Raw genomic sequence first — 24747 nt, forward strand, 5'->3', positions numbered from 1 at the left:
TGTCTTCAAGAACTCTATCAAAATCATAACTTCCTTACTCAGTTTGTATAGAAGTCAGTCAGATGAAGTCGTTTATAAGAGGGAAAGATTAGGCACTACACCATCTCTCATACAATTTACCCATTGTAAGCCTCTGGTTGCCTGTTGAATGAAAAAATGAGGATCAAATATTTGTATTCTGAAAATGGATTTAAAAGATTATGGTTTGGCAAAATTCTCTGCACCTCCCCAAACAGATAACACTTGAGATTGAATTCAAAGAGCCAAAAAAGATTTATTGCAAGTACACAGTATAAAAAAACATGACATATGATCATTAACAAGGGAATATACAGTTTTTTCAATTCTTACTCTGAAGTGGGGTAACCGTGTAACATTAATTTGATAATCACTTAAATCCAGTGCATTGTCCACTTTTTACTTTAGATATGGTCTTTATTAAAAGGGAAGCATGTTGAGCTAAACAATTAACACAACAGTACTAGTGTGCCTTTTCTGATAGTGTCTTTAACATGGCCAAAAGTGCAATCAAAATATATAAAGGTCTCTTGTGGCAATAAATATCCCAGCTCTTTAAATTAGTCTGACACAGACTCAAATATTAGCAATATACTTTAGGAAAAGCGCTCAATAACGCACATACTTTCGAATGCTGTAAAGTTGGCCTTGGAGTAAATAAACGATGATACAGCACAAGACATTCACATTGAATTGTGAAGCAGAATTACAGTCACTAAAAAAACATGAGTAATAAAAAAAATACAATTCCATTCAACACAGATGTAATAATGGTTTGCATATCATGCATTGGCCAGTAGTGTAGAGGTGAATCTCCAACTACTCTTGGGAAAATCTAGACTTGGTCACTTTGCATGAGAATAATAAAAATAGGAAACAAATTAAACCATAAAACAAATTCTATAAAAACAAAAAACACTGGCAAATATCTTAATACACAAATTGATACCAAATGCTAAGGATACTATTTTAGTGTCTCAAATAAATAAAGGGGTTACTAAAGGTGTATTCCTTAAATTTGTTTAAACAGAAATATATTGTGCTCATCAACCAGTAGTTAAGATGTAAGCACCCATTCATTCTACACCTTTTTGTTATTAAAGACTGTAATATAAAATATATACGTACAAATCAATGGTTTGGTGTTTAGAACTAAAGCTGTCATTTGGAATGCAAGAAAACCAATCTGGAGGTAATTTGACTGGAGAAACCACTGAATAACTGTTACTCCAGTCTACAAACCAAAGGTTATGTCTCAAATGGCAACCTATTTACCATGGAGTGCACTGCCTTTCACATATAAGTGCACTATATGGGGAATAGAATGTCATTTGAGAGACAACAGATGAGGTCATGACAGTTTGACATTGTATACAGGATAGGTGAGCAGGACACATTGTATACACAGGATAGGAAAATCTTTCCAAATATCTTTTATACATACTAAAAATGTACAAACAATCATGCAGATACAGACGCAAAACGTAGACAATGTCTTCTTTATCAAAGAAACAATCCTATAGAGCTACACACAGATAAAGAGTAACCTACATTTGCATGATTGCATTTTTTTCAGATTAGTATTCGAAAAACAAAATGTAGAAAAAGGTTATACCATTTACAAAATACAGGAAGAGGAATGTTTGATAGTGAAACTGATGGATGGATGTGATGTGTTTAATTCACAGAAGATGCTTTTAAAGACACACCTGGACTGTCAGCACAAAATGGCAAGGAGCTTGGCTACATGGAAACAACATGGCAGCCTTAGACAGAGGAATGACCGAATACAGAAGTGACTGAAATAGCTAATTCACTATAGAGCCAGGAGAATTTCCTGGTCAGGAAAAACTGTAGCCCCTAGTTATTGACTAGGCCAAAGGGCTCAATACAATCCGTGTTGCGGAAAATTCACGGTAAAGCACGATTTAAATTTAAAAGGCAACGTTCCTGGTAAACGCTGCATATGTCGGCTCAATTAAAATTATCTTTACATTTCAATCACGCCATACTGCGGATCTTCCGCGAATCGCGATACAGATTGATTCAAGCCCTAGGTCCCAGAGTTTTATCCTGGTCATGACGCATGGTCAGATAAAACTCCTGGCCCTAAGTACACTTAATGAAAACTAGTTCACTGTTCATTACTGAATGCAATGTCTATCAACCATTTACAATTGTGTTTCACAAAACAAATTGTGAAGTAGAAAATACCACAACATATGAATGCATGAAAACCGGAGTTCCTTAAAACTGTCATGCTAATGTAACAGCGGACTGTTTTTGACACAAAATGCAAAAATTTCACATTTCACGTCAGATAGTACAGCTATGATACATTCTAATTTTCAGATCATACAAAAGTATTGAGGTTGTAACAACTGACCGAGACCAATACTTAGAAATGAGGCAGCAATCTGGAGGGTTTTAAATTAAATAATTCAAAGTAAAATTCTATTACCGGTAATTAAAAATACACAACTTAGAAGTTTATTCACTTAATAATTAAGGCAGTCTTATTGCAATATTTCTGCATTATATAGCCTGGTGTAACAAATTGCACTAATCCTTGTATGTTAAACTTAAAAGGTTTCCTAGATTGAATGGTGTGAGTGAAGAGAACACTTGATCTTTGGAAAGACATTGTAGCTGATCTCAAAATCGTCACAAACAAGACTTTCAGCTGGAAGTATTTTTCTTCCTGGAAAGTCGAAAAGTCAAAGCTTGAGACATACAATAACAACCCCTAGGTGTGATCTGCTGGTAAAGAGAACAACAGGTTCTCATTGCGCAATCTGTCTAAAGACTGAAATGAGCTACAGAGTGCATCTACCTTAACAGTCTGTTTTGGAGGTTGCACAGCTACACGGAGCCCCAGAAACCTTTTTCACGTCCTCATAAACCATCCTACCTTAACAGGACCAAACTTAGGGCCCTAAAAAAAAAAAGACATTAAAAAAACATTTGGAAAATGTTCATTATTGTGGCTATGAATGAATGATGAGCAATAGCAAAAGTCATACAGTGAGCTCCAAAAGTATTGAGGCAGTGACACTGTTGTTGTTTTGGCTCTGTACTCCTGCACTTTGGGTTTGAAATGATACAATGACTGTGAGGTTAAAGTGCAGACTGTCAGCTTTGATTGGAGGGTATTTTTATCCAAACAGAGAATCGTTCAGAAATTACAGCACTTTTTGTACATAGTCGCCCCATTTTAAGGCACCAAAAGAATTAAGAGAAATTCACTTATTTGTGAATTAAAATAGTAAAAAGTTACGTATTTGGTCCCATATTCATAGCACACAATGACTACATAAAGTTTGTGGACGCATTTGCTGTTTAATGTGGTTGTGTTTCAGATTGTTTTGGGCCCAATAGAAATGAATGGTAAATAATGTATTGCGCCATTTTGGAATCACTTTTATTGTAAATATGAATATCATTTGCTTCTAAACACTTCTGTATTAATGTGGATGCTACCATGATTACAGATCATCCTGAATGAATTGTGAATAATGAAGCACAAATATAATTTGTATCATTTGTCACTGTCCCAGTACGGTTTGAGCTCACTGTATGTGCAACGGAGCATCGTTTTATGTATTATACACATGATCTTTCCATGGTTTTGCTCCAAAATACCTGAAGTTTACTGAGGTTCAGTGAGAGGTGAAAGAAAGGAACAGGAATAAAAGAACACCAGGTTTAAAAAGAAATACGGTCGTATTTTGACAATGATCCAAGCTAAGCAGAGACCTCTCTCCTTGATAATGGCTCAAAACAGTTGCATAGGCAAATAACACAGTGATTTTGTGACAAAGTATAAACTGTAAATACAATCACGACAAGTAGCATCAAGGACGTAACGTTCTGTGGTGTTTACTTCGGGTTGTAAGGGGATGATGCCCTGGAGGTGATGCATGACTTGGTCCCCCTTCCCCTACCTGGGTGCTATTTTTTCTTGACCGAGGCCAGTTCTTTCTGAAGGTCGGCAAACTTTGGCCGGTTTTCAGGCTTGTACTCCCAGCACTTCTGCATGACTTTGTAAACCTCATCAGGGCACTTTTGTGGACAAGACATTCTGTAGCCTAAGATGGGGGTGAAAGACACACACACACACACACACACACACACATTTTTTGTGAATTTCCTAGGATGGATTGAGGCAGGATAATCAGGGGTATAAGGTTGGAAAACAAATAACCAACCAATGCGGTTGTCTTCACGACTACCTGTAGTTTTTCAAGTAATTGGCTCTAAGGCCAAATCCAATGAAAGAGAACACATAGATAACTCACTCAATGGTCAATGCATAATTATGGTGGCGTAGTCTTTTGAGTTCTCTCATTACCTTCAGTTTTATACCTAATTAGTACACCGTTCATTCATTCTTAAAGACCGTTACCAGTCAGAAATGCCGTCATCAGACCACTAATGGGGCGGCAGCGTAGCCTAGAAGTTAGAGCGTTGGACTAGTAACCGAAAGGTTGCAAGTTCAAATCCCTGAGCTGACAAGGTACAAATCTGTCGTTCTGCCCCTGAACAAGGCAGTTAACACACTGTTCCTAGGCCGTCATTGTAAATAAGAATTTGTTCTTAACTGACTTGCCTAGTTAAAAAATTATTTAAAAAAATAAAATTGTCATATGGTCTGATATCATTAGCAAATCTCTAAAAACAGGCAAAATCATAAGATACAAATCGGTTAAACGATCTTGTCAAGAGGTAAAAAAAAAAAGATTAAGACAGACTCCAACAAAATACTGGAGCACATAGTCCTCTGGCCTAAAAAAATCAGTTGGCTAAAGCACAAACGGCTCCGGCTACCAAGCTAATACAGATATTCTGTCAGACAAGGAAATCAAGACGACACTCTGAACCCTTGGAGGGACGTCTTCTTACCTTTCTCCACTTGCTCTCTGGCCTGCTGGTTGGTCATCCCAGGGTAAGGACACACTCCCAGACTAAACGTTTCCCATAGGAGGATCCCATAGCTCCACACGTCACTCTCCGAGCTGTATCTCCCTGGAACAACAACCAGACAACAACAACCCTCTCAGCCACCATGTATGGGAGAAGAAATGTGGTGACATGTTGGGGATGTTGTGTCATCAAAAAGCTATGCTACCTTCTGCAGACTTCAAATCATATACTCCAAAAAAACACAATTAAGAGCTGTTTTTCCCCCTAAATACCAACTACCGTAGTTGCATTTTGCTGGGTTAGGCCAGTGTTGTGGGGTTAGGCTAGTGTTGCTGTTAAGCACATAATGACAAATATATTTGGAGGTTTGATAACGAAATTGGTGAAAAAGTTAAGCCTCGCAGTTTTACCATAATTTAATGCCTCTGGAGCCGTCCACTTGATGGGGATCTGTTTGAGGCCGGAAGACGAGTATATCCCATCATCCTCTTGTCTCGACATCCCAAAGTCGCTGATCTTCAGCAGGTTGCTCTCTCCCACCAGACAGTTCCTGGCAGCCAGATCCCTGTGAGACAGACGGAGGGACAATATCACTTTACTTCCACTTTCACTCCATCTTCCTCAGATCACGGGGGGTGTAGACAAAAAAAAAGAGTGTAGACAAAAAAGAGAGTGTAGACAAAAAGAGTGTAGACAAAAAAGATGGGCTGTGGTGGGTTCTAAATACAACAACACCACAAACAGTAGGCCTTTGTTTGGATATTAACTTTTCGTGAATGAACAGTCACTCATGACCACAACCTTTAACAGGCATTTCAACTGAAACCATTGCTCTCAGAGAAGTATTAGTCAATAGATTCTATACCATGACAAGACTGGCAACATAGCGTCTGACCGTTCAGCTAGATAGCCATTCTCGCCGTTATTTGCTGCCCGCCCCAACATCCCCATCAAACAAGCAATTTATGCGCACGCATGCACACACATTGGGTGTAGTAGCTAGAGCAGAATATTTACAGAACAAAGTGAATGGATGTGGTGGTAGAGCCTGCTTATCGTGACAGATGCTAGCCATATGAATAACCATCATGTTAATATTAACAATGGACCATTAAATAGATGACTTAAATAGTAGGCAATCAGGACAGATAAAACACATGTGCCTGAGTCGGGACAGACAGGGATCTCAACTACTACTGTACATGTAGGTTAAAGGTCACCATACTGTCTGTAAATCAGATGATATCAACATTTATAATCTACAGAGAAAACTCATCCACCAGATTGGTTGGTGGATGGTGGATGGGATGACCCTGTACCGTGTGTGTGTGTGTGTGTGTGTGTGTGTGTGCGCACGACACGCACAAATTGAGCCCTGTATCCCTCCCGTTTCAATTCCACAGCCCTGCAGCCCCTCTGGGAGGAGGACTACAGCTCCTCAATGTAAACTCAGCAAAAAAAGAAACGGCCCTTTTTCAGGACCCTGTCTTTCAAAGATAATTTGTAAAAATCTAAATAACTTATTTTCCATGCTTGTTCAATGAACCATGAACAATTAATGAATATGCACCTGTGGAATGGTCGTTAAGACACTAACAGCTTACAGACGGTAGGCAATTAAGGTCACAGTTATGAAAACTTAGGCCACTAAAGAGGCCGTTCTACTGAGAGGCCTTTCTACTGACTCTAAAAAACACCAAAAGAAAGATGCCCAGGGTCCCTGCTCCTCTGTGTGAACGTGCCTTAGGCATGCTGCAAGGAGGCATGAGGACTGGAGATGTGGCCAATAACTTGCAATGTCCGTACTGTGAGACGCCTAAGACAGCGCTACAGGGAGACAGGACGGACAGCTGATCGTCCTCGCAGTGGCAGACCACGTGTAACAACACCTGCACAGGATCGGTACATCCGAACATCACACCAGCGGGACAGGTACAGGATGGCAACAACAACTGCCGAGTTACACCAGGAACGCACAATCCCTCCATCAGTGCTCAGACTGTCCGCAATAGGCTGAGAGAGGCTAGACTGAAGGCTTGTAGGCCTGTGTAAGGCAGGTCCTCACCAGACATCACCTGCAACAACGTTGCCTATGGGCACAAACCCACCGTCGCTGGACCAGACAGGACTGGCAAAAAGTGCTCTTCACCTACGAGACGCGGTTTTGTCTCACCAGGGGTGATGGTCGGATTCGCGTTTATCGTCGAAGGAATGAGCATTACACCGAGGCCTGTACTCTGGAGCGTGATCGATTTGGAGGTGGAGGGTCACAGCATCATCGGACTGAGCTTGTTGTCATTGCAGGCAATCTCAATGCTGTGCGTTACAGGGAAGACATCCTCCTCCCTCATGTGGTACCCTTCCTGCAGGCTCATCCTGACATGTGCCTGATTTCCTGTAAGACAGGAATGTCCGTGTTCTGCCATGGCCAGCGAAGAGCCCGGATCTCAATCCTATTGAGCATGTCTGGGACCTGTTGGATCGGAGGGTGAGGGCTAGGGCCATTCCCCCCAGATTTTGACCCTCCCCCTTTGTTCAGGGACACATTATTCAATTTCTGTTAGTCACATGTCTGTGGAACTTGTTCAGTTTATGTCTCAGTAGTTGAATCTTGTTCATCCAAATATTTCCACGTTAAGTTTGCTGAAAATAAACGCAGTTGACAGTGAGAGGACGTTTCTTTTTTTTCTCCTGAGTTTATTTTTCAAAGAGCTTCTCCTGGCGTTTCTGCTGACTGCCAGCACTGAGCCGCAGAGTTGGGCCAAATTAGGCTGTCACTCAGGGATACTGGTCCCGGTGAGATAAGTAAGAGCAATGCACCGGAGATGATTTGATAGTCCCGCTGTGCTAAGAGAAATGTAAGACTGATTGCAGCAGCAGCAGCACCTCACTTTCTCTTGCTGCGACTATCTGGCTCGGTGGAAATAGTTTTCAACTGAAAACACAATCTCAAATTAGCCAGCATAGAGAAATAGAGATATGGCTCAGAGCTCAAGGTGTTACTATCAAAGCTGATAGTGTTGTAAACCGTGTTAAGCAGCGAGAGATCCATATCTTACTTTAGAGGGGGGGGAATCATGGAATTGTAGAGGGGAAGACATTTCATGGGGGTCTAAATTCAGTTAGGTTTGAAAATGGAGTGGGCTTGCTGCTAGGGCAAGAGGTTTCATGTGTAAATGTTGTGCCATTAATATGACCCATGAGTAAAAATAAGAACAGCTTAACTGAAATTCTGTTCACAGCATGGGCGATCTCTTGAACGTTAGACAGATAGGGCTATTTGCTGGAATACTCCATGCAGAATAATGAACATACAGCACATGTAAAACAATACCTGTGGATGCAGTTTTTGAGCTCGAGGTAAGCCATTCCTGCAGCAGCATCTAAAGAAAACTTCACCAGCTGTTTGGTCTTCAGGTCTTCCTTCTTCTTCCGGAGGAACGACAAGAAGTCCCCTCCTTCCAATAAGATATCAAAATCTATGTTCAGAATTGTAACATTCGGGGGGGGATCAACGGAGTTATGTCCCAAAAAGTTGTTTCTGTATGGCAGTGCTGTATGCTACTGGACTTACCTGGCACTAGTTCCATCACAATGTAAATAGGCTGCCGTTGGGTGCAGACGCCTATCAGCTTCACAATGTTTGCGTGGTCATACTGCTTCAGGATCCTGTAGTAGCAACATTTGACAGTACGAGACATTTACATATTTGTCAGATGTCTAAAACACCAGACTAAAAGTTTGTTCAGGTAAATAATGTTAAAGACGAGTGAACAGATGTAGGAGTCTAGGCACTTAAAAAGGGACCTGCAACTGATAGCTGACATTTTCCTCCACTATATTGCAGGACGTGTGCTCCTCTTACCTGGCTTCTGATAGGAATTTGATCTTCAGCTCCTGTGGAAGATCCTCTTTACATGTCTTGACTGCCACAGGAGTCTTGTCCCGCAATGTTCCTTTGAATACCTCACCAAAGTTGCCCTAAGAACAAAGAAAAAAAACAGAGATACAGTAACAAAAGTTTGTTTAGTATATATTAATTTAACAACCAAAAAAAATACTCTGTCCTGCAGATGTGGTGAACATGAAGAGGATATCCAAAACCACTAACTTTGCCAAGAAGCTCTCCAAGAATAACATCCTCATGGTTGAGTATCCATTTTTTATCCTACGAAAGATGGAACAAAACACAGGCAATGTAAACACCAAATACAAAACATCCACACACACACGAAACCATACAAATGCTACTGTGTAACAAAGCATTGACTGACTATTGTATTATCAGAATTTCTATAAACCGAGAAAAACAATTACTTCAGCCACAAAAACCTTGATGCCTCAAAAACATTTTCACGGAGCAAGAAAACAATGGCCCAGCTAAACATAACACATTCCAATGGCCAGTCTCAATGAATAAAATAATGATCAAATCTTCCAAGTGCAATGTGGTGCCTAATGGTAAAATGTCACCGCTTTGCCATGAAGTGCTCACAGAAATACTATTTAAAAACACTTAGTGTTCGGAGGCTTCAGCAGACCCAATACTGTAGTAATGACAACAACCATTAACCCTGTGTTCGTAATGGCTGGGGCAATTAAAACACCATTATGTTCAACACCAACCGGGTAGCTTAGGAGGACTCTAGGACTTCTTTATGATTAAACCTGGGTATTGAAAGTGTTGACTTATTTCCCTCTATCGAGAAAACGTCAGGCATATTGGATCCAGTTGCAGCACATAGAGGATATTAAAAATACATTTGCACTTCGAGCCTATACATGAGAAATGTGCCGTGAAAGATGTCATACAGGTCAGGAAACCACAGGTTAATAGCGTCAATGGCTAAAATAGCCAAGGAATCTTTTGGAGCACATCATGATCAATGTCATTTAATACAGAACAACAGCTTGGTATTGTAGAGGACTGAAAAGCCCAATTGGAATATGTTTCATTCAATTGTGGCAAGTGTGGTTTGAACTTAACCTACAGAAAGTTGTTCAACTGTGATCACAGCACACTACTTATTAAATCTGAAACATTTACTTGATGTCAGATTCTTACTATATTTCAGGATATGGCCAAAACCTGCAGAACAAAACATCAAATAACGCTGAGATGATGCGGCATGTCAGAACATCGGAAAATCAATCAATTAAAAGTCGCGAGTACCAGAAAAGCTAGGGATCAACTTCATTTCGACTCATGCTGATGTCAGCAGCAGATAGTGGATGTATACATAACGAGTCTCAGTGTAAAAAGTAATGCATCTCAAATGAAAGACCTGGTGAAAACTGACTGAAATGAGAGCCGAGTACAAAAACACTATGGCAGTAATACAAACCGATTTATGTTTATTCTGGTCCCGTGTGACTCAGTTGGTAGAGCATGGCGCTTGCAACGCCAGGGTTGTGGGTTTGATTCCCACGGGGGACCAGTATGAAAATGTATGCACTCACTACTGTTAGTCGCTCTGGATAAGAGCATCTGCTAAATGACAAAAACTTTATCAAATGTAAATAAGAACTTCAGAACCTTTAATATCATGATTTAGGGCCAGGAGTCGGGGCCCTATTTCTAGAGTATAACTAGGACTAATAGTTGTTTTTACTATTTAACTCAGTGCCTAGTTATAAGCAATGGAGCCTAGACCACTGATGTCGCTGAAAATGACTTGAGACGTGGGTGTTGCTTGCTATCCTTTTCCTGTTTTGGAAGCATCAAATGTAATGTGAAAGATAATTCTGAAATTGATGGGGCTTATTTCTGAACATCTATTAGCCTAACACCAAACGCTTCTGGACAACCTGACCATATTAATGAGTTTTACAGTGTGCCATTAAAGGCCTTCCAAGACAGCTTGATGGCTTTTGCAATAATTACATTCCCATCCCTGTTGTGAGAACTCCCATTGACTTCTGATCTACATCACATGGTGAATGAACATGGATATGAGAGAAAATGTTTTACCTTGACAACTGGGTTTAAAAGCACCACCCCTGACTTCTTGGTAATGACTTGTTTTGTGGTGTAATGGTGTTCAATTAACTGAGGAATGGTCGGGAAGCCAGTGCCTTCAAAACGATACTGGTTCTGCGGACAAAGAGGAGGAAAAGAGCAGAAAGTAAGTAAAAAAGAAAGACTTGTGCAAAGCCAGAACAGCTCATAGGAGCAGCTTGATGTACAAGTATACCCCCTGAACAGGACGCTAGTCTATCCCAGGGCCTTACCCCCAATCCATCTCCGTAATGCTGAGGGCCCAGCAGTGACGCATCGGGTACCATTTTGGTACGACTCGGGCTGGGGATCGAACTCCCAATCTTCCAATCTCAGGGAAGACTAACTGCAAGGCTACTCACTTAGTCATTAATGAATTCAAAAGATGAGTTTGAAGCTTTGCTAATCATCATCTTTCGTGTTGACGGAAACCGTACAACTTCACAAGCAATTACTTGCAGCATTACTAGTAGTTGCCATCTGAATCAATGAACCATAGAATTCCTTGTCAAATAGTTTCAGTTCGTACCAAGTTGCCTGTAAACCCGTATCTCTGCATACGTAACAGACACAAAGTAATCATTGGCTGACGCACATCATCGCATAAAATATACCCGAAGACATCCTTATTTTTTGTCTCTTATACTGCTGAAACCCAATTGCTCTGCAGGGAGACAAACAGCTTTTATTCACAACTGAACACGTAGAACTCACGTCTGCAAACTGGATGATGAAGTGTCTCCGTTGTCCGTCGGAGAAGACAGACAGGACGTACTCGCCAGGCTTGCCATGGCTCTCCCGGACCAGGAAGTCGCCTTGCTGTTTGAGCAGCTCCTGGGCCTCGGTCCTGGGGATGGCCCCGTGGTACCATTCCTGGTCCCCCAGGGGCTTCTCACTGGTCGGGATCACGTCAAAAAACTGCTGGACACGTACGATGGAATGAAATGACATGATGAAATATGATATTATGATGATAATGACAGTTAGGGATCAATTGTGAACTACTCTTCAATTGTCAGTCAAGACAGCTAGAAGATCTGTGTCACTCCACTCAGAAAATGACATATTGTTGACTAGACATGATAAAACAGATAATTCACAATTTGAATGTAATGTGTACGATACACAACACATTTTCCACACTCACTACACAAGGCAACACAAACAATGGTTTTAAAAAATAATTTTTGAAATAAGACTTAAGAACCTACAGATGATGAGCCAAGGACAGATTTCGGAGAACGGATGATACCGGCGATGGAATGACGCAAGGTGTCAAACTTTGATATCTTGTCTTTGCCTTTGTCCTGAAAATACAGAGACATATGTTAGACTTATAAGCAGTCGAGCATTAACAATTGAACAAGCCCAATATAGTAAACCTGACAGTACTGTATGTTCGGGCTCACACTGCCCTCCTCTGTTCACCCAGATATCTGCAGAGAGAGCTGGCGCCCAAAGCAGGCTCAACAGCACTAAATCATCTCACATACTATACAGTCAACACAAGGCTTTTTATATGTTGTGCTCATACGTTGCCCCATTCAAAGTCAAACATCTCAATGTCAATTAAATATGTTTACCATTTCACTAAAATGGAATGGAAAACTAGTATGCAACATCAGTGTTTTTCATTCTGAACTGGTTTTCTATGACACCATATGCTTTTAAACAGAAACTTGATTGACACACACACTGTCACATTTCATCTCCCCAGACGGGCACAGCATTGTCCTTTAGATAGAAAAAAACAAAAACATTTCAGTTGTCTGAATGAATATGTCCTTGGAGACAGCAGAAGACAAAAAAAAACATGACCTACAATGAAAATGTACAGGACAATGCAAAGAATGAATAGAACGGTCATAGAAACTATAACCCTGACAATTTGACTGCTAAACTCATAGGTACACTCGCAATGTAATCATTTCCATGGTCATTTGGAATGTTCTATCAACTGATACGATATTCACGTGATAAGGACGAATTCCCCTCGACCACAACCACAAATTGGGGAAACCAAAAATCTATTTCCCATTGAAACAGAGCAAACTTACTTAAACAGAAATAACAAAACATGCCAAAAAGCTGCGTTGTTCAATGTACATTTAACCAGGTCAAAAATCCCGACCTACGATTCACAATGCTCCCACGTAGGGAAATATGAGCCTGCAATAAGTTCTGTGGCTTAGGCTATTCGTGGGAGAATGGGAAAAGTGGGTATCCGTTGTCCAAGTAGGCTACACATACAGTGCCTTCAGAACTTATTCATACCCTTTGACTTATTCCACATTTTGTTGTTACAGCCTGATAAAAAATATATAATAATTCTCACTCATCTTCACACAATACCTGATAATGACAAAGTGAAAACATGTTTTCGAAATGTTTGCAAATTGATTGAAAATGAAATAGAAATGTCTCATTTACATAAGTATTCAATACATGTTTGCATCACCTTTGGCAGCAATTACAGCTAAGCGTCTTCCTGGGTAACCATTTTCAAGTCTTGCCATAGATTTTCAAGCAGATTTAAGTCAAAACTAACTCGGCCACTCACTGTCTTCTTAGTAAGCAATTCCAGTGTAGATTTGGTCTTGTGTTTTAGTTTATTGTCCTGCTGAAAGGTGAATTAATCTCCCAGTGTCTGGTGGAAAGCAGACTGAACCAGGGTTTCCTCTTCGATTTTGCCTGTGCTCAGCTCAGCTTTATTTTTTATTAAAGGAACAACTTCCCAGTCCTTAATGATTACAAGCATACCCATAACATGATGCAGCCACCACTATGCTTGAAAATATGGAGTGGTACTCAGTAATATGTTGTATTGTATTCGCCCCAAACATAGCACTTTGTATTCAGGAGACAAAAGTTAATTGGTTTGCCACATTTTTTTGCATTATTACTTTAGTGCCTTGTTGCAAAAAGGATTAATATTTTAGAATATTTTTATTCTGTACAGGTGTCCTTTTCACTCTGTCAATTAGGTTAGTATTGAGCGGTTTCCTTCCTCTCCAGCAACTGAGTTAGGAAGGACGCCTGTATCTAGTGACTGGGTGTATTGATACACCATCCAAAGTGCAATTAGTAAATTCACCATGCTCAAAGGAATATTCCTTATCTTTTTTTAATGTTTATATACCCATCTACCAATAGGTGTCCTACTTTGTGAGGAATTGGATTACCTCCCTGGTTTTTGTGCTTGAACTTCACTGCTTGACTGATACAGATAATTGTATGTGTGGGGTACAGAGATGAGGTACTCATTCAAAAATCCTGTTAAACACTATATTGCACACAGAGTGAGTCAATGCAGCTTATTATGAGACTTGTTAAGCACACATATGCAACAATTTGAACAATTTTACCATGTTACAGGCCATATAAGGAAATCAGTCAATTGAAATCAATTCATTAGGCCCTAATCTATGGATTTCACATCTAGGCATAGGCCCACCCATTGGGGAGCCAGGCCCAGCCAATCAGAATGAGTTTTTCCCCAGAAAAGGGCTTTATTACAGACAGAAATATTCCTCAGTTTCATCAGCTGTCTGGGTGGCTGGTCTCAGACGATCCCGCAGGTAAAGAAGCCGGATGTGAAGGTCCTGGGCTGGCGTGGTTACACGTGGTCTGCGATTGTGAGGCCGGTTGGATGTACTGCCAAATTCTCTAAAACGACATTGGAGGCAGCTTATGGTAGAGAAATTAACATTAAATCATGTGGAAATAGCTCTGGTGGACATTCCTGCAGTCAGCATGCCAATCGCACGCTCCTTCAATACTTGAGACATCTGTGGCATTGTGTTGTGTGACAGAACTGCACAATTTAGAGTGGCCTTTTATTGCCCCCAGCACAAGGTGCACCTATGTAATGTTTATGCTGTTTAATGCGCTTCTTGATATGCCACACCTGTCAGGTGGATGGATTATCTTGGCAAAGGACAAATGCTCAAACAGGGATGTAAACAAACATTGTGCACAAAATTTGAGTGAAAAAATAGAACATTTCTGGGGTATTGTATTTTATTTTAACACTTTACATGTTGCGTTTATATTTTTGTTCAGTATATTTAGGCATGCCATAAGAAAGGGGTTGAGTATACATTTCGAAAAACATAATTCCACATTATGGGGTATTGTGTGTAGGCCAGTGATAAAAACAATCTCTGTTTTTTCAATTTTAAATCCAGGCTGTAACAAAATGTGAAAAAAGTCAAGGGGTGTGAATACTTTCTGAAGGCACTGTAGCTAGCTATGTGTGTGGAAAATATTTAATCAAAGGTAAGACATTTAACTTGTTTGGTAGTCTAACTGTAGCTGTACGGTCCGTGTGATTGTGTTGTTCGTCTTGGCTAGCTTAATGTTCCGATAGCTAGCTAGCACTCACTTACGTGGCTGCTAGCACTGTCATGAAAAGGGGCATAAGGGAAGCCCTACATGCCTACAACATAACGTTATAAGCAATGAGAACACTCAGGAGCAGGCAATGTTGAAAAGTAATCTTTAAAGATGTTGCACTTTTCTTAAATGTAATTTTGTCAACTCAAATCAAGCTTTATTTATACAGCACATTTCAGACATGGAATGCACAGGAAAATGTACTAATTGAATAAAACCAGCCAACAAGAAAATTGTTTTTGAAAAAGGTCAAGTTTTTGCTGTGAGCCAATGGGGTAACCTAAATAACCACAGATTGTTTTACCCACAGGCGGGCGGGGCCGCCACGTTCTATTTAATACCGACTGGGACTATGCTGGATAGCCATGGTAATGTATAATGTTCATTTAAATGATGCTAACTGATGTGGCTCATGCAATGGAATGTACTTGTTGTAATGTTAGTTGAGTTGACTCAACAAGTCGCAGCACAGACTGAAGGGTACACTTCCTGCTTTTACTTCCTGGCACAGATACACACGCTGAGGCGTGACTTGACATGACCACGCCCCCAAGTAGGGGACAGCCACTGTTACTCCTATGTATTTAGTCTAACTTTGGCGTCATCCTAAGCAAACTGCTTTTTTGTCATTTCAATTATCGTATTCAGCAGCCTCGCTTGTTGTTATTAACATACTTGGTTGCTACAACAAATTATTTGCATTACTTATTCTGCCACTATTTTGTTATCTGACCTGCTAACACTGACCGTAAAGCTGTCGCATTATACTTATGTCACTGTTTGTTTACAGTGCCGGTTAGCTGACATTAGCAGGCTGGCTAGCAAGAGAAGTTCATCTCAATCTAATTCGCTAGTCTTAGATATGTTGCGGAACTAATTCCAGTCTTTGCCTACCCTTGAACGGTCTTGGTATTTCGAAAAGTTGATTCCTGTTGTCTTGCCTCTATGTCCTTTCAACTTGCTGGAGACCAGCTGTGGATACAACCCTACCAAATGTCTCAAACCAAATTAGCCTATGGCAACATGTACATGCAGTTGGTGGAATCTCCCGGTTTGCATAAATATCCAAATGCATAAGAATATTATAGCTGTTATTTGGATGGATACAGCTCACTCGTCCTTACTACAAGCTAACTAGCAAGCTTGATGCAAAGTGACTTACCAGTGATCAATTCTTTGAGTAACTGGAGCGCACAGCTTTCCATAATCACAGCGTAATAGCCTGAAACCACGAGGTTCGTCTAACCTGGTCCTTCGGAAGTTGATGAAACTTAATTTGGTGGTGTTTTTTCCTACTAATGTTCAAACAAAACGGTACGCAACAGTCTTTTCTGCATTTTAAAAAGCAGGCTTAGTTAGCTAACTGAGGAAAGTCCGTTGGAATCGGCTCTTTGGCTAATAATCGTGATGTACATTCCATGCAACAGTCTATTTGTTCACGCTAACATTTTTATGTTTAGAGTGAAAGTGTTTTTAGGTATCATGTGGTTTGTTGATGAAGACGACATGGAAGTACAGTTGAAGTCAGAAATTTACATACACCTTAGCCAAATACATTTAAACTCAGTTTCACAATTCCTGACATTTAATCCTAGTAAAAATTCCCTGTCTTAGGTCAGTTAGGATCACCACTTTATTTTAAGAATGTGAAATGTCAGAATAATAGTTGACAATTATTTTTCAGCTTTTGTTTCTTTCATCACATTCCCAGTGGGTCAAAAGTTTACATACACTCAATTAGTATTTGGTAGCATTGCCTTGAAATTGTTTAACTTGGGTCAAACGTTTCAGGTAGCCTTCCACAAGCTTCCCATAATAAGTTGGGTGAATTTTGGCCCATTCCTCCTGACAGAGCTGGTGTAACTTAGTCAGGTTTTGTAGGCCTCCTTGCTCGCACATGCTTTTTCAGTTCTGCCCGAATATTTTGTGATGGCCACTCCAATACCTTGACTTTGTTGTCCTTAACTTCTTTGGGAACGGAGGGCAGTATTGAGTACCTTGGATGAATAAGGTGCCCAGAGTAAACTGCCTGCTACTCAAGCCCAGAAGCTAGAATATGGATAGATAGAAAACACTCTAAAGTCTGTGAGTATAACAGAACTCATATGGCAGGCAAAAACCTGTGAAAAATCCAACCAGGAAGTGGGAAATCTGAGGTTTGTAGTTTTTCAAGTGATTGCCCATCCAATATACAGTGTAAATGGGGTCAGATTGCACTTCTAAAGGCTTCCACTAGATGTCAACAGTCTTTAGAACATTGTTTCAGGCTTCTATTGTGAAAGGGGAGCGAATAAGAGCTGTTTCAACCAGTGGTCTGGCTGAAAGCCTTGAGTTGTTGATCGCGCACAGCCGTGAGCACGAGCTCCGTTCCCTTTCCTTTCTAATGACAAAGGAATTGTCCGGTTGGAATGTTAAGGAAGATTTATGATAAAAACATCCTAAAGATTGATTATATACATCGTTTGACATGTTTCTACGAACTATAATGGAACTTTTTTGACTTTTCGTCTGGACTTTGTGAGTGCGCTTTGTGCATTTGGATTACTGAACTAAACACGCAAACAAAAAGGAGGTATTTGGACCTAAAGATGAACTTTATTGAACAAAACAAAGATTTATCGTGGAACTGGGATTCCTGGGAGTGCATTCCGATGAAGATCAAAGGTAAGTGAATATTTATAACACTATTTCTGACTTTTGTTGACTCCACAACACGCGGGTAACTGTATGGCTTGTTTTGGTCGCTGAGCGCTGTACTCAGATTATCGCATGGTGTGCTTTCACCGTAAAGCTTTTTTGAAATCTGACACAGCGGTTGCATTAAGGAGAAGCTTATCTATAATCCTATGCATAACACTTGTATCTTTCATCAAAGTCTATGGAGTATTTCTGTAAATTGATGTGGCTCTCTGCAAAATCACCGGATGTTTTTTAGAGGCAAAACATTACTGAACATAACGCACCAATGTAAACTGAGATTTTTGGATATAAATATGAACTTTATCGAACAAAACATACATGTATTGTGTAACATGAAGTCCTATGAGTGCCATCTGATGAAGATCAAAGGTTAGTGATTAATTTTCTCCATTTCTGCTTTTTGTGACTCCTCTCTTTGGCTGGAAAATGGCTGTGTTTTTTTGTGACTAGGCGCTGACCTAACATAATCGTATGGTATGCCTTCGACGTAAAGCTTTTTTGAAATCAGACACTGTGGCTGGATTAACAAGAAGTTTATCTTTAAAATGGTGTATAATACTTGTATGTTTGAGGAATATTAATTATGAGATTTGTGTTTTGAATTTGGCGCCCTGCAATTTCACTGGCTGTTGTCGAGGTGGGACGCTAGAGAAGTTAAGCCATTTTGCCATTTGCTTGCAAGTATGCTTGGGGTCATTGTCCATTTGGAAGACCCATTTCCTACCAAGCTTTAACTTCCTGACTGATGTCTTGATGTTGCTTCAATATATCCACAATTTTCCTCCCCCATGATGCCATCTACTTTGTGAAGTGCACCAGTCCCTCCTGCAGCAAAGCACCCTAACATGATGCTTCCACCCCTGTGCTTCACGGTTGAGATGGTGTTCTTCGGCTTGCAAGCCTCCCCCTTTTTCCTCCAAACATAACGATGGTCTTTATGGGCAAACAGTTATATTTTTGTTTCATCCGACCAGAGGACATTTCTCCAAAAAGCACGATCTTTGTCCCCATGTGCAGTTGCAAACCATAGTCTGGCTTTTCTAATGGCGGTGTTGGAGCAGTGGCTTTTTCCTTGCTGAGCGGCCTTTCAGATTATGTCGATATAGGACTCGTTTTACTGTGGATATAGATACTTTTGTGCCTGTTTCCTCCAGCATCTTCACAAGGTCCTTTGCTGCTGTTCTGGGATTGATTTGCACTTTTCGCACCAAAGTACGTTCATCTCTAGGAGACAGAAGGCGTCTCCTTCCTGAGCGGCATGACGGCTGCGTGGTCCCATGGTGTTTATACTTGTGTACTATTGTTTGTACAGATGAATGTAGTACCTTCAGGCGTTTGGAAATTTCTCCCAAGGATGAAACAGACTTGTGGAGGTCTACCATTTTTTTCTGAGGTCTTGGCTGATTTCTTTTGATTTTCCCACGATGTCAAGCAAAGAGGCACAGAGTTTGAAGGTATGCCTTGAAATATAACCACAGGTAGACCTCCAATTGACTCAAATGATGTCAATTAGCCTATCAGAAGCTTATAAAGCCATTACATAATTTTCTGGAATTTTCCAAGCTGTTTAACCTCTTGGCGTTCCCCTAGGATAGGGGGCGCTAAAGCGATTTTTGAAAAAAAATTGTGCCCATTTTAAACGCCTCTTACTCAAACTCAGAAGCTAGGATATGCATATAATTAATACTTGTGGATAGAAAACACCCTAAAGTTTCTAAAACTGTTTGAATGGTGTCTGTGAGTATAACATAACTCATATGGCAGTCAAAACCCCGAGACAGATCGAAACAGGAAGTGGAATTCTGAATTGCGAACTCAACTTCATCACGTTGCCTATTAATCACACCGTGAGCTATGGTTCATTGAGCACTTCCTATTGCTTCCACTAGATGTCCCCAGTCTTCACAAATTGGTTTGAGCCTTCTACTGTTAAAACTGAATGAATGAGAAGCTGTGGAACGTAGTCACACGGAGAGGGCCATCACCATTATGATGCCGGCGCCCCTGGTTACCCTCCCCTTTCGAAACGTTTTGAAACACAATGCAATCGTCCCCCTCGAATCTTATTGGCTCTCTTGTTGAAAAACGCCCTGAAGTGTGATTACCCAGTAAAGTTATTTTTTAAATCTGGCATTACAGGTGCTTTCAAGAGATATTCATCTATAAATCTTAGAATGACAATATTACATTTAAAAAATGTTTTCGAATAGTAATTTAGTAAATTGTAGCTCTGTTTCATCGGATGCATTTGAGGGAAAATAGTTAGTCAACGTTACGCACCGATGTAAAATGCTGTTTTTATATATAAATATGAACTTTATCGAACAAAAGAATGCATGTATTGTGTAACATGATGTCCTAGGTGTGTCATCTGATGAAGATTGTCAAAGGTTGGTGCTGCATTTAGCTGTTTTTTGGTTATTTGTGATGCATGTGGTTGGTCGGAAAATGGCTATGTGGCTACTTTTACGATATACTCCTCTAACGTAATCTAATGTTTTGCTTTTGCTGTAAAGCCTTTTTGAAATCTGACAACGTGGTTCGATTCAGGAGAGGTGCATCTATAAAACGATATAATTTGGAGAAAAAAAAAGAAAAAAAAGTAGTATTACATTTTGTTATGCTAATGGGGATATGATTTTTCGCTGGATGTCGAGGCCGCACAGGGGTTAAAGGCACAGTCAACTTAGTGTATTTAAACTTCTGACCCACTGGAATTGTGGTACAGTGAATTAACCTGTTATGGCTAGGGGGCAGTATTTTCACAGCCGGATAAAAAACGTACCCGATTTAATCTGATTATTACTCCTGCCCAGAAACTAGAATATGCATATAATTATTAGCTTTGGATAGAAAACACTCCAAAGTTTCTAAAACTGTTTGAATGGTGTCTGAGTATAACAGAACTCATTTGGCAGGCCAAAACCTGAGAAGATTCCATGCAGGAAGTGCCCTGTCTGACAATTTCTTGGCCTTCTTGATTATCTCTATCCATTACAGGGGATCTCTGCTGTTACGTGACACTTCCTACGGCTCCCATGGGCTCTCAGAAGGCGGCAAAAAGCTGAATCGTGGCTTTGCAGGCTCTGGCTGAAAAAAAGTAGCGCGTTTGGATAGTGGCTGGTCACAGTACTGTGAGACTCAGGCTCGTGCCCGAGTCGACCCCATGCTTTATTTTCTTTCGTCTTTTTACCTAAACGCAGATTCCCGGTCGGAATATTATCGCTTTTTTACGAGAAAAATGGCATAAAAATTGATTTTAAACAGCGGTTGACATGCTTCGAAGTACGGTAATGGAATATTTAGAAATCTTTTGTCACGAAATGCGCCATGCTCGTGACCCTTATTTACACTTCGGATAGTGTCTTGAAGGCAGGAACAAAACGCCGCTATTTGGATATAACAATGGATTATTTTGAACCAAACCAACATTTGTTATTGAAGTAGCAGTCCTGGGAGTGCATTCTGACTAAGAACACCAAAGGTAATCAAACTTTTCTAATAGTAAATCGGAGTTTGGTCAGGGCTAAACTTGGTGGGTGTCTAAATAGCTAGCCGTGATGGCTGGGCTATCTACTCAGAATATTGCAAAATGTGCTTTCACCGAAAAGCTATTTTAAAATCGGACACCTCGATTGCACAAAGGAGTTCTGTATCTATAATTCTTAAAATAATTATGTTTTTTGTGAACGTTTATCGTGAGTAATTTAGTAAATTCACCGGAGGTTTGCGGGGGGTATGCTAGTTCTGAACGTCACATGCTAATGTAAAATGCTGGTTTTTGATATAAATATGAACTTGATTGAACAAAACATGCATGTATTGTATAACATAATGTCCTAGGTGTGTCATCTGATGAAGATCAAAGGTTAGTGCTGCATTTAGCTGTGGTTTTGTTTTTTGTGACATTATATGCTAGCTTGAAAAATGGGTGTCTGATTATTTCTGGCTGGGTACTCTGCTGACATAATCTAATGTTTTGCTTTCGCTGTAAAGCCTTTTTGAAATCGGACAGTGTGGTTAGATAAAGGAGAGTCTTGTCTTTAAAATGCTGTGAAATAGTCATATGTTTGAAAAATTGAAGTTTTTGTATTTTTGAGGAATTTGTAATTCGCGCCACGCCTATCATTGGATATTGGAGCAGATGTTCCGCTAGCGGAACGTCTAGATGTAAGAGGTTAAGTGAAATAATCTGTCTGTAAACAATTGTTGGAAAAATTACTTGTGTCATGCACAAAGTAGATGTCCTAACCGACTTGCCAAGACTATAGTTTGTTAACAAGAAATTTGTGGAGTGGTTGAAAAATTACTTTTAATGACTCCAACCTAAGTGTATGTAAACTTCCGACTTCAATTGTATGTTAAAAATGACTAACAAAGCATAACCAAAATGTTTAGAGAATGATGAAAAAAAAGAATACAGCCGGTCGTCGGGTTATGCACAAAGAAGGCAATTTAACATGGGTGTACGCTACGGCCGTGTTCCAGTTCCCACCAATATCCAGCCACTTTGCACAGCCATTGAAAAAGAGTGGGACAACATTCCACATGCTGAAATCAACAGCCTGGTCAACTCTTTGTGAAGGAGACACGTCATGCAGCACGAGGCAAATGGTTGTTACACCAGATACTGGCTGGTTTTCTGATCAACATCCCCAACTTATTTTCAAAGGTATCTATGAGCAACAGATGCATATTTGTATTCCCAGTGATGTGGAATCCAGTCTCTAGGGCTTACAAAATCATCCAGCAGACACTATTAATAGAATGGCGCTGGAAGGAATGGCGGCCATTTTACAGGCTCCTGACCAATTGAGCTATTTTGTGTACTTTTTTGGGCCGATCATAACTTTTTTTTGTAAATAACGTTTCTTATGACCGAAAATAGCTTTTGGACATCAGAACAGCTATCACTAACCTCGATTTGGACGAGGACTTCTACTTCAATTAATAGGAGGCGAAAGACATACAGTGGGGGAAAAAAGTATTTGATCCCCTGCTGATTTTGTACGTTTGCCCACTGACAAAGAAATGATCAGTCTATAATTGTAATGGTAGGTTTATTTGAACACAGAGACAGAATAACAAAAAAAATCCAGAAAAACGCATGTTATAAATTGACAACAATTGGTAACACACTACGCCATGAAGGACTGAAATCCTGCAGCGCCCGCAAGGTCCCCCTGCTCAAGAAAGCACATATACATGCCCGTCTGAAGTTTGCCAATGAACGTCTGAATGATTCAGAGGACAACTGGGTGAAAGTGTTGTGGTCAGATGAGACCAAAATGGAGCTCTTTGGCATCAACTCAACTCGCCGTGTTTGGAGGAGGAGGAATGCTGCCTATGACCCCAAGAACACCATCCCCACCGTCAAACATGGAGGTGGAAACATTATGCTTTGGGGGTGCTTTTCTGCTAAGGGGACAGGACAACTTCACCGCATCAAAGGGACGATGGACGGGGCCATGTACCGTCAAATCTTGGGTGAGAACCTCCTTCCCTCAGCCAGGGCATTAAAAATGGGTCGTGGATGGGCATTCCAGCATGACAATGACCCAAAACACACGGCCAAGGCAACAAAGGAGTGGCTCAAGAAGAAGCACATTAAGGTCCTGGAGTGACCTAGCCAGTCTCCAGACCTTAATCCCATAGAAAATCTGTGGATGGAGCTGAAGGTTCGAGTTGCCAAACGTCAGCCTCGAAACCATAATGACTTGGAGAAGATCTGCAAAGAGGAGTGGGACAAAATCCCTCCTGAGATGTGTGTAAACCTGGTGGTCAACTACAAGAAACGTCTGACCTGATTGCCAACAAGGGTTTTGCCACCAAGTACTAAGTCATGTTTTGCAGAGGGGTCAAATACTTATTTCCCTCATTAAAATGCAAATCATTTTATAACATTTTTGACATGCGTTTTTCTGGATATTTTTGTTGTTATTCTGTCTCTCACTGTTCAAATAAACCTACCATTAAAATTATAGACTGATCATTTCTTTGTAAGTGGGCAAACATACAAAATCAGCAGGGGATCAAATACTTTTTTCCCCCACTGTATTGATTAATCCTGGACCAGGCCCCGACACTCACAGAAGGCGAAGACGGCACTATAGAGGCCAGCACATGGACACAATGATGGTAAATTAATAGAATCGCCTCTACCCTCTGTTCTATTAGCAAATGTGCCATCGCTGGAGAATAAACTGGACGAGCTCCATTTGAGACTATCCTATCAACGTGACATTAAGAACTGTAATATACTATGCGTCTCGCGAGTCGTGACTGAACAAAGACATGGATAATATACATCTAGCTTGCTTTTCTATGCATCGGCAGGACAGAACAGCAGAGTCCGGTAAGATCAGGGCTGGTGGTTTTGTCTCTTATGTGTACATTGTCCCCTATAAATAAATAAAAATGAACAACAGCTGGTGTGCGATGAGTTAGAATACCTAATTATTAATTGTAGACCATACAATTTAGAGAGTTTTCACCTGTATTTTTCGTAGCTAAGACCACACTCAATGAGCTGTATAAGACCACACTCAATGAGCTGTATAAGACCACACTCAATGAGCTGTATAGGGCATAAGCAAACAAGCAAACAAGAAAATGCTCATCCAGATGAGGCACTCCTAGTGGCCGTGATTATAATGCAGGAACACTGAAATCTGTTTTACAGGAAACGGAGGGCCGAACATGACCCCATTCAG

General features: G+C 40.4%; 1 protein-coding gene across 3 annotated transcripts in view; it reads right to left on the minus strand.

Moving 5' to 3' along the window:
- Positions 1 to 254: 254 nt before the first annotated feature.
- fer (fer (fps/fes related) tyrosine kinase) overlaps positions 255 to 24747 on the minus strand; it is a 47461-nt gene continuing 22968 nt past the window's right edge. For 2 of the 3 annotated variants that reach the window (XM_014126740.2, XM_014126751.2), the window contains 10 exons: positions 12151 to 12246; positions 11654 to 11860; positions 10913 to 11035; positions 9053 to 9109; positions 8807 to 8922; positions 8516 to 8610; positions 8276 to 8399; positions 5352 to 5506; positions 4921 to 5043; positions 255 to 4106 (listed from right to left, as the gene is read on the minus strand). In XM_014126740.2, the coding sequence (XP_013982215.1) occupies positions 3970 to 4106; positions 4921 to 5043; positions 5352 to 5506; positions 8276 to 8399; positions 8516 to 8610; positions 8807 to 8922; positions 9053 to 9109; positions 10913 to 11035; positions 11654 to 11860; positions 12151 to 12246 (1233 nt within the window). In that variant the 3' untranslated portion in view covers positions 255 to 3969. The remainder of the gene's footprint in view (positions 4107 to 4920; positions 5044 to 5351; positions 5507 to 8275; positions 8400 to 8515; positions 8611 to 8806; positions 8923 to 9052; positions 9110 to 10912; positions 11036 to 11653; positions 11861 to 12150; positions 12247 to 24747) is intronic. The other variant, XM_014126757.2, reaches the window with a different exon arrangement.

The sequence above is a fragment of the Salmo salar genome, chromosome ssa01, assembly GCF_905237065.1.
Source record: "Salmo salar chromosome ssa01, Ssal_v3.1, whole genome shotgun sequence".
Classification (NCBI taxonomy): Eukaryota; Metazoa; Chordata; class Actinopteri; order Salmoniformes; family Salmonidae; genus Salmo; species Salmo salar.